Consider the following 10,581-nt stretch of genomic DNA (forward strand, 5'->3'; position numbering starts at 1 on the left):
TAAAAAAGCCCAAACTACAAGGCTTTTAAAAACACAACTTTGCTCACATGGATAAAAAGACTCAAATGTTTTTATCCAAATATTAAATTAAGTCCTGAATCTAAAAAGGTTTGGGCCTATTTCGAGGCCAGGTCCATTTCATTTATTTGGTACTTTTTTTAAAACCAAAAACCTGAGCAAGTACTGAGTTAAAATCAGAAATACATGATCTCAAACGTTTCAATGGATTATTTAAATTGAATGAGTGATAAGTTAGAAACCAAAAAGTCAAGTATCTAATAGAGTATTTCTCTACATTTATCGAGTCAAGTCTCAGTACGTAAAACTGGGGCTGGTGTCAGGCAATTGAACACAGAAAGACCAGAAGGAGAGCTGAAACACAGACAAATCCATGACTTTATTGGTCAATAATGACGTTAGATGTCGTACATCAGCAACTCGATGGGAAAGTTCTTCTTCAAATCAAAAGTTCAAGTGAGTCAAGTGATTTAAAAAAGTTAATCCTCCCTCCACGGGTTAGAGCAATCAGTAAGGATGGTCACGGACATACTCTATGATGTGTTTCAGGGCGAGCCAGGTCTCGGAGGCGGTGGGGATGATTTGATTGGCTGGCAGGATGAAACCATAGCGACCAGTGTCCCTCAGCTCGAAGGCAAAGGAGTACTTGATGCCCAGGTTGTAAGACCAGTCAATGCTGCCGCCACTGGCTTGATCTGAGAGGAGATGATACACGAAACACCAGTAGTGAGTTTTAAAAATCAGACAACAATATATATCGACTGGTATTCAATGTTTTACACCAACACCTCAAATGATTATCTACATTATTATTATATTATGATCAAAATATATACTGAGCAGTTGGAAATAAACTCGTCAGTGCTCTCAGGTGGACAAATAATGTAAGGGTGGCTTTTCCTGTTTCTAAATTACCTCAAACAGGCCTTTGGCACATCTCTCCTCTGATCTCATATTAGGCTACTTATTTATACGCAGATACCAATAAATCTACAATGATAGCTAATATCAGTAATAGTAGCTATATGAGTAGTCTTACTGGTATTTTAGAGGAATTGCCATTAATAAATCCTTTTTTTAAAAGTTAATATATTTATTGCGCCCACTGCATTTACTAACTCTACTTAAGCTGTAGCTGTATCAGCTCATTATTATTTATCAAGGTCCATGGTTCAGTTTTATTGTCATTATACAACACAGGATTGCACAATGAAATGCAGCTGTAGCCTCCTCCATGCTACACACACAGAAAATGTATAGACAAATATTAAAATATGTCAAATTAGATAAGAATAAAACAATAAAATGGGCAATAAAATAGAACAAAGAATATAAAAAGTAGCACTAAAGGAAAAAAATCAAGTAGAAATGAATTATATTTACAAGGAAGACATATATCTCCGTATTTACATACATTTATGTGTATACATATTACCACTACACATTTCTGCAGGTTGTCATGACAAAAAGGAAGAAGAAAGTTACTCACAGATGATTTTGCAGATGCTTCCAACCTTGTATCTGGTGCCATAGAGGGAAGTGAGTTTCTGCACTGCGGCTCTGCCAACAGAGTCCTATAGGGGACAACAAACAGGACAGAATACTGTAGTTAGCAGCAGTGTACAGATAATACTGGTGCAGAAGAGAAAGAAGAAAGTCTCTTAGTTACATGTGAGTAACTACAGGACTCTTGGTCCATTACGCAGTTTTTCTGTGTTAATATGCACGATAGTATAAACCTGAAGCAGTGTATTCCTGAAAAAGAGGATTCCCGTCGGAGTTAATGGAGATAATTTGTCATATGTAGTAGTGTTGAATTAATAATTGGTCGATTCATCAATCCTGGAGCAAATAATTTGAATTTCCAGCAATAAAACTTTAATTAGACAAGAAAATTGTCTAACTAAGGTTGTTAAAGTAGTGTGCGGTCCAAAGGCAGGATATTGCTTTTTTTAATCATTGAAGTTATTGAAGGATAACAGACGTTTTCAAATCAGGTACCTGAATCTTTTGTCCTCCTGAGAAAACAGACGTTTATAAAGAGAAAATGTAGCTGCCTCTCTCTGTGTGAGATTTAATTTGCCATGTGCCTGCTCACGATTTGCTAAACATTTAGCTTCCTTACCAGCTCAGCCTGATGGGGCACGCTCCTGCAGGAGTAGCCGTAGGGGTACATGAGCAGCTGGGAGTAGGCGTGGACAGAGATGAAGGACTTGAAGTTGCCGTGGCTCCTGATCAGGTTCACCACGTTCTTCACCTCGATCTCAGAGTGAGCCGAGTGGCCGTGGTAGGAATCGGAGCAGGGGTTCTTACTGGCGCCGGGGCCTGGGGGGGGACACGATGAGACATCATAACATAATACTCACAAAAACTCAGCAGCCAGTTTATTAGGTACAACCATCTCAAACATTTTAATGACAAAATTAGTTTTCAGGAGCTTGTGGAGCTGTTGATGTTACATCTGTTCCTCCTACTTCACCTGCCTCCCCCTCTGCCTCCCATCCTGTGCCTTCCTGAGTGGAGACAGGTGTGCTGGAGGCAGAGCTCATCAGCTGCAACCTGTTCCATAATCAAGACCTCTACTAATACCAGTTAGTTAGTTTTTCAGTCAGTCTTGCTCCCCTGCTCTGCTCGACTCCCCTGGATCCCACTCTGGACCCGCCCTCCTTGGCTCCAACCTGTCCCTGCCTCAGCCTGGGATCACCTCAGCCATAGGCCCTATAGCCCCAGCCCGGATTCCCAGCCCGGATTCCCAGCCCAAGCTTCCTTACTGCTTAAATTATTATCAGGTTTTCCTCATACCTGTCTCTTCATCTGAGTGTGCACTTGGGTTCACTAGTCCAGCCCCAGTTAACAGTTGGACTGCGTTGTACCTCATTGTGAGGTGGACGAGATGTTGGAAACACTCCCCAGAATAAAGCATCACAATTCAAAAGCACCACAAACTGCAGCCTCCAAAATGACCATATAGTTAAATCAAAAGTGTCGTATTAGACGAGGTGTACCTAATAAACTGGCAGCTGAGTGAATATTCACACGCTGTGTTCAAAACTAACATTTTGTTTCATCTGCCAACATCTGGAAAACCAACATGATAATCTGAAATATCCTTTATCAATAATGAATAATATCCATTATCAATACATTTTCTTTAATACGTGTTTCTCATGTTAGTAATGTTATTTATCTGCTTGTGAACAGGCAAAGACCAACGATTTTGTAAAGCTGAGACGTTCACATGTCACCCCCCCCAAAAAAAAATGTGGCAGGTAATTTCTACATCTGTATCTGCAAAAGTCCCGTCTGTCTAATCTAGTACAAAAACAAACTTTCTGTACTGACCACCGAAGCCCGCGTCCCAGTTCCTGTTGGGGTCGACTCCACGGCACACGGAGCCTGAGTTCCTGGAGCGGGTCTTACGCCACATACGGTCCTGAACATCACACAGTTTCAGTCAGTCGAGCACGGGCTCATATCCACCATGTTTCCCTCTCAAATATCCACCTTACATGTAAAATGTGTTTTGCTACACACAACATGAAAATAACAACAAGAGCAAAGGTGTAGCAGGTTCGTCCTACTTGTTTCCACTGAATGACAGTGACGTACGTTGGTGTGGGTGTAAGCGTAGCCGTCGGGGTTGGCCAGGAGCAGCATGTAAATGTCCATGGTGTTCAGAAGGGAGGTCAGGGAGGCGTCGGTACCATAATCAGTGGCAATCTAAGCAAGAACACAAGGCATTGACTTTGTAGAAAGGAATAAAAAGAAAGCTTTCATATCTTACGTGTACACGAGATAGTTTTATCTAACAATGTCTGCAACAACAGAAGGAAACTCTCAGATTATTTACAAGAAAGGAAGCAATGTGAGGCTCAATGCACTTAAAACATTTTGTTGAGAAAGAAGAACAGACGAACTTACAACAAAAGTACATTGTACATACTGTTACGGCTGCAACTAAAGATTTTCATTGTCTATCAGTCTGCTGACTTTTTTTGATTGATCAAAACTGTAAAATGTCAGAAGATGGTGAACAAAAAAACCCATAGATACTCAATTTACAGTGTACAGTACTCATTTGAGAGTTTGGAACCAGAGAAAGTTCATATTTTTACTTGAAAAATGACTGAAACGAGTAACGAATTGGCGAAATTTTCTGTTAATCGACTAATAATTTTGACTTTCTTTATCACACTGAGACTTTCCTCTAAGGTCTTTTTCTTCTGACAGTTTTCTGCAGCCTCTAACACGTTTCAACTCGACCACGTCCACATGTTGTACCTTGTTGGCTGTCCACACGCCGGTAGCCTGAGACACCCATTCTCTGGAGTGGATTCCCGTGTCGATCCAGATAGCAGGACGCTTGTTTCCCCCGGTGCTGAACTGACAACACAATGAAAACTCACGCTGTTATAAAAATATAGCAGTACAGCATAGTGTAGGTGTGATGCTGTCAAACAATGCAGGCAAAAGGTTTTATCCATCCTTTGAAGGTTCTTTACACCTCAAAGGAGAAAGTTAATGGGACAATAACATATGAGTTGTTAATGTCATAAATACTCATTTGTGAAGCTGTACTGGACATTTACACACATCTAGACAACAGGACCACACAGGCAGGTGCTCACACATGTAATGTATGACGTGTGTCCTACCTTGAGCACATACATGGGCCTGTTCTCGTAAGATCTCCCAATGTCCTGCTTGGTGACCAGGTTCGGGTGCTGAGCCACCAGAGTGTCCATCCAGCTGTAGATCTGTACGGGAGACAAGTCAGGCTTTACAATACAGACACAAGGTGGAGATTCTGATGCTAAACAGCTGCAACAACTCTACACAAGGCTGACTAATAAACAATGAATTAACTAGTTCAAGAAAGGTCTTTATTTACATTAGACTCGACTGCAGATAGAGAAGTAGAAGAAATAAATAGGCTATTTCTGATCATTAAAAACCATAATATGTGTAAATCTGTCTGGTCTATTTCTTCATTTGTCGTCCTGACGTGACTTGACATGATGCGGACATCGATCTCAGCATAAAACAAAAACAAATACACTTTCTATTCAAACACTTAGCTGTTAACAGACTAATAAATGTGTGTGTGTCCGTGAGAAAAGACCAGAAATAATAAGTGTGATTTAGCTCTGAGGTACTGAACCCTGCAGCATTAAGAAGCAGCTCTGTGATACTGTGAGATTTTATGATACAGGAAGTTTATTGTAAATATTCACTGAAGTTTCAAGTCTTAATTTACCCAGAATTCATCAAATAAGTGATCTAAGTCTGATATGAAGCTCAGGTGAGCTCTAATAGCTCTAATAAGGTGTTTGTAGAGGGTCTGTGTGTCGCATACTGTCTCCAGAGGATGATAAGCTCCAAAGTTGAAGCTCCTGGTGCTGCGCTCCTTCATCTGGTTCACCTCCATCTCTGCTTTCTCCTCATCGAGAAGCTCCTGAAAAATAAAACCTCAGTCACAGGTAGTTCAGCTCTTCTGGCCGAGTCCGCGTTAGTAAAGGATTACATACCTGAAGGTTGTTAATGACGACAGAATAGGGGATGTCGTGGGCACTGAGGTACTCCGTCACAGAGCTCAAACTGGAGCGGGGCACTCGGATGTCGACAGGGAGCTCAGCGGAGACCGGGTGGAGCCAGAAGTCCAGCTGGGATCAGACAGGAAAACCTGAACACTCGTAACACTAAGAAGGTGTACTGATCTTTAAAACGGTATTATTGTCGTGTCTCGTATCCTCAAACAGATCCAGTAAGTATGAACACGTCACTGTTTACGTATTATTGAACCACAGTGACCTCTTCACCACATCTGTATCAGTACGTATCCTGAGATCCTCGGTGCCTGCTTTGTACTACTGTTTCTGACTCTGAAGTATTATTACTCTACAGTAATGTTGACACCCAGATGTGTTCTAGACCCCCAGATGTGCTCTCTGTGTTTCTTCCAACGTTCTTGTACTCAAATGGCCAATAAAGCTACTTGAACTTGACCGTCCTTTTGCAGTCTTTATTTACAGAAGTCCTTGAGTCAATTACCAGAAAATTAAATCCCAGTATGAATCGAAATGATTAATCTCATCGGAGTTCAACTAAAACAAACATTTCCTAAAAGGAGGCTCTGTTGCTATAAAACCTCTCACATTTATTTACTTACTTTATTCATCATTTGCTTCTAAATCTGCATTAATTGACGTCTTAGAGGAGCCGCAAAAGATTCAATAAATACAATAATAATACTAATCTCTGGATTTTTTTTTTTCTGTATTAAAGAGGGCGGCACAAAACAGCAGCAGAGAGTGGAGATGACTCCGTTAACCTTCAACCTTCACAAACTCTCGGGGGGGTTATTTCAGGTTGAACTTTTGTACTTCTTGGAAGTTCATGAGAAACTGTTTGGCACGAGCAGCTGAGAAAACTTGTAGGTGTTTGTACTGTAAATCCAATGTGGTGTTCGTGTGTGTGTGTGTGTGTGTGTGTGTGTGTGTGTGTGTGTGTGTGTGTGTGTGTACCTCCCACTCCTGCTGAGTCTCCAGAGCCTGCAGGAGTTGGATCTGTTCCTCAGACTGCACATTGACCCTGATGACCTGATCTCTGGAGGAAATTAATTTCAGTCTCTGAATATAATTATTTACATTCTCAGTGTCTAGTTGATGCTCTTATTCCTGGCGGTCCACTCCTACAGTGAGTTCAGCAGCAGAGGAAGATTTAATTCACTGATTACCAATTAAACAAGTAATTAATCGTACGGAACAGCTAGTGCTCAGACCCACGACTCCCACTCCATTTTCTGTAATTATGATTTAATCTTTCTCTAAACAAAAAGCCTCATCATGTTCTGCCCACTGAATACCAACATACTTTTTCTGCTTGGACGGTTATTTGACATGCTGAATGTGAAGCATCTAAGTGACGAAAACCCACTTAATCAAGCCTCTAAATACTTTTATTTAATAACAAAGACTGCATCTTCTTTTTCTAAACTAAATGGCAGACTGAGTTAATGGACTCTGGTATATTAATTATTTAGAAAATGTACTTAATAATTCCAGAAACGCATTATGTTCTATTTAACCACATTTTCTCATTACATTTCTGTGGAGCAGAAAAGTCTTCACCCGGCAAGTTTTGTTAGTTTTATTTATGACTATTGGAGATGGAGTGCCCGTTATCATATCAATAACATATTGGTATTCTTGATATGAGTAAGAAGAGAAAGAAAAGGTTAATAATTAGATCACAAACAGTCTGCAGAGTAAAAACTTTAAATGTCACTGTCCATATAAAATAAGGATTTGGGCGACTTCTGTTTGTCAGACCAAACGCCAGAATGAAACCACAGTAAACATCTCTTCCTGCAGATGAACTCACCCAGTGAAGACCCTCTCAGCTTTGGCCGCAGCCACAAGCACCAGCAGCAGCCAGAGGCCTCTCATCTCGTCGGTTTCGGGGGCCGCAAGTGAGTCAGGCACCAGGTTTTCTAGCCTCTTAACATCACCAGGTGACAGGTGGACTGTTCCCAAACAGGAGAGTTGCCTCACTCTGCTGATAACCGCTCAGCTCTCTCTCGTCTGGAAAAAAAAGTTATTTTGAGTGACAAACTTGCTGACTGAGCTTTGTTTTATCTGTGCAGTGCTCAGCTGCAGATAGTGATAGTTTCCCTCGATTCTTTTCCTTCATCTAATGAACTCTGCTACAATAAACTGGATCTCACTGCACACTATAGTCACCGTTTGTGCAGGGCTTTAGTGGTAAAGGTGATGCAGACATTTTGGATTAAATTTCACACACGTAAACTGCATAATCTTACAGGCTGTTAGGGTGCAAAAACATCCTGGGTTAGATTTGAACGCATCACAGTTTGTGTGCCTTTATAGCATAAATGAATTCAGCAAGATTTAAAACTGTAAGTCTGATTAGAAGATATGTATGGTTCAGATTTCAGGGGCGGTTTAGACGAGGCCCCCTTATTGTCAAAGAAGCCAAACCTTCACATTACAAGACACAATGATATTTCAAACAATAGTGTAGCTCTAACTTTGTGCCAACAGTTTGGGTAAGGCCCTCTTCTGTTTTGAGATGACAAGGCCTCCAAGCACAAAACCAGGTTTTCCTAGTTTGGTTTGGAAGAACTTGGCTGGTCTGCACAGAGCCCTGACCTCAACCCCGTCCAACACCTTTGGGGTGAACTGGATCGCCAACCTGAATGGGAGCAAATCCCTGCAGCCGGGTTCCAGCATCTGGAGGAGGTTTGTTACAGCAGCAGATTAACACACATGAGACGTTCAGATGTCCACTTACCTTTCTGTGTGCATGCTGTAAATCAGCGAAGAGATTCACAAACACCTGCACGTGGCCACAGCATCCAGTAGATGGCAGTGCGCTACCAAACGTCTATGACAGGGTGCCATACAGTAATAACACACCCCATTTATGGCTACAGTGAGTGACATCAGATTAAGTAGGCTGGAATTACCCAGAATCTTAAATTATTGATCACATTCAGTGAGGTTTTGTGTCTTGATCAGTGTCATTATTAGAGTTGGTGAGTACGAGTGAGTGGGGAGCTTCTTACGATACTATACATTTTGTGACTAGAGCTGAAATTATTGATCAATTAATGATTTAGTCCATCAACAGAAAATTAAGCAGCAACTATTTTGATAACTGATTAATCATTTGAGTCACTTATCAAGCAAAGATATCCATGTTACTTCAGAACTACAGGTCAGTCAGTCCAAACACAGCGTATCGTACTTGAACACCCAGTCACCCATAAATATATATAGTATATCACGTAGTTCTTGATGTATTAACCAAGTGACCATTACACCAACTCCTACTTGATAATGTAATAAAAGGGAGTGTGATAAGGCCCCAATCTACGGCCGCCTCTCAGTGGTGCAAACACAATCATATTTTATTACTGTTAGCAGAGGATTTGGGTTTTGTGTTAAGTCATTCATCCTGATATCCGCTGGTTGATATCAGAATGTGCATCACACAGCCCCCCCCCTGCTCCCATCAGCTGCTGTGACATCCCCGCCAAACCCTCCCTCCTCTCAGAATTAATAAAAAGAGGTTTTTAACGTGTCACTTCCCTTCCTTTTCACTCCCAAACAATCCCATGAGACAAAGTACGAGGAGGAGGAGGGGGAGGAGGGGGAGGGGGGGGGGGTTAATAGGCGTGGGAGGCTACAGGGGACATGGGAGTTGAGCTGGGGCTTTCCGTCTTTCTCAATGTGAAAATTATTTATTGCTATTCCTGCTGTGTGTTTCTAAAAGTTTAATGTCTCCATGAAAAGTGGCTTTACATGCACATGTGGCTGTAGTGTGTGTGTGTGTGTGTGTGTGTGTGTGTTTTCCCGCTCCTTTCTCCCCTGTCACTTGCCTCTAAAAGCTATATGAACAAGGCACCCCCGACTAGCTTGTTCCACATGACTTCCTCTGCTACACTATAAATAGATCCATTTACATTGCATTTCATGGCTGAGCTCTCTCTCAATATTTCAGAGGCCCACCAGTAAATTGACCATTAATCATTTATTACTCACTTGTTCATCTCATTTTGCACATAGCATATAGGCTTAGATAGAACAGGGGCATTTTACAAAACACAAATCAGTCTTTTGGATCTGTATTTTTGGATGTTTGTCTGCATATAAAAACCGCAGTACGAGAGAGAGAGAGAAAAGATGACTTTGCACTCTTTTCATTTCAGTGTGTGTGATGAGACTGAGTCCGTTGGTCACCCGAGTACATCTGGTGGTCAGATGACAGAGGCAAGAAGAAGTCGGTCACCTGTGACTTCCTTTTGTGAGGACAAATCTTTCCTCTGACTCGATTACACTGTTCGATATCAGCCTGCGTGTTCCTTTTATGACGGGGTGCTGTAATTTGATTTGATGGTGTTCCAGCTTTCCCTCATCCGGCTTCGTCTACAAAGGACTCACTTTCAACAGCAGGTGTGAACAAGATATAATGAGAGCAGGGTGAGAGTGAGAAAGTGACAGATTCTCTGCTGGTGAACAGTCAGACCTGATTTAAAATGCATCGTGACATGCGGCTGAACTTTCTGATCTATTTAGCCCACAAATGCTCTCCCGGCCTCGTGTACCGAATACTAAATAATCCCCGACACTGTTGAGGGTAGAAAGATGCCCTTTAAATTCTGTGGGATTGATGCATAATGTTGATATTTAATAGTTTACAAATTGCGTCAGTGCTGCCAATATCATGTATATCAACACTAATAAGTAAAATACACACTGACACATTCACATCTCAATACTTGTTAACAGCAGCAAACCTCTGTTGAATGTATAAAACATTTTCATCATGCCGCCTTGTTGACAGTATTTCACATTGACTTTGTTAAAAATATGCATTCAGGCGTTCACACTGATCTGTACAAAGATGATATAAGCTCTGAAATAGAGCCGCGTCTCTAGAAAATCCTCCTTGGCGCTGTCACATTTACATTCTCCATTTCTGCTGAACTGAGTCTTGATGGAGTCGTACGTCTGCGCGACATCACAGATGCGGACACTG

At 41.4% G+C, this 10,581-nt stretch overlaps 1 protein-coding gene across 1 annotated transcript; it reads right to left on the reverse strand.

The window, feature by feature from the left end:
- Positions 1–525: 525 nt before the first annotated feature.
- On the reverse strand, positions 526–7,466 carry cpa4 (carboxypeptidase A4). The gene is made up of 11 exons (XM_070906890.1): positions 7,402–7,466; positions 6,543–6,624; positions 5,547–5,681; positions 5,375–5,473; positions 4,674–4,775; positions 4,300–4,401; positions 3,628–3,738; positions 3,361–3,451; positions 2,144–2,343; positions 1,508–1,592; positions 526–713 (listed from the first exon to the last, which is right to left on the reverse strand). The coding sequence occupies exons 1-11, from the start codon at positions 7,464–7,466 to the stop codon at positions 526–528; spliced, it is 1,260 nt and encodes a 419-aa protein (XP_070762991.1).
- Between the last annotated feature and the right edge of the window lie 3,115 nt (positions 7,467–10,581).

The sequence above is a fragment of the Enoplosus armatus genome, chromosome 6 (genome assembly GCF_043641665.1).
Source record: "Enoplosus armatus isolate fEnoArm2 chromosome 6, fEnoArm2.hap1, whole genome shotgun sequence".
Classification (NCBI taxonomy): domain Eukaryota; kingdom Metazoa; phylum Chordata; class Actinopteri; order Centrarchiformes; family Enoplosidae; genus Enoplosus; species Enoplosus armatus.

Bases quoted from the DNA above. Each gene is read 5' to 3' on its own strand.
- cpa4 (XM_070906890.1), bottom strand. From the start codon at position 7,466: ATGAGAGGCCTCTGGCTGCTGCTGGTGCTTGTGGCTGCGGCCAAAGCT. The intron at 2,344-3,360 runs GTCAGTACAGAA...GTCCCCCCCCAG, and splicing joins CTGGGACGCGGGCTTCGGTG to GCCCCGGCGCCAGTAAGAAC. The intron at 1,593-2,143 runs GTAAGGAAGCTA...TGTCCCCTATAG, and splicing joins TGCCCCATCAGGCTGAGCTG to GACTCTGTTGGCAGAGCCGC.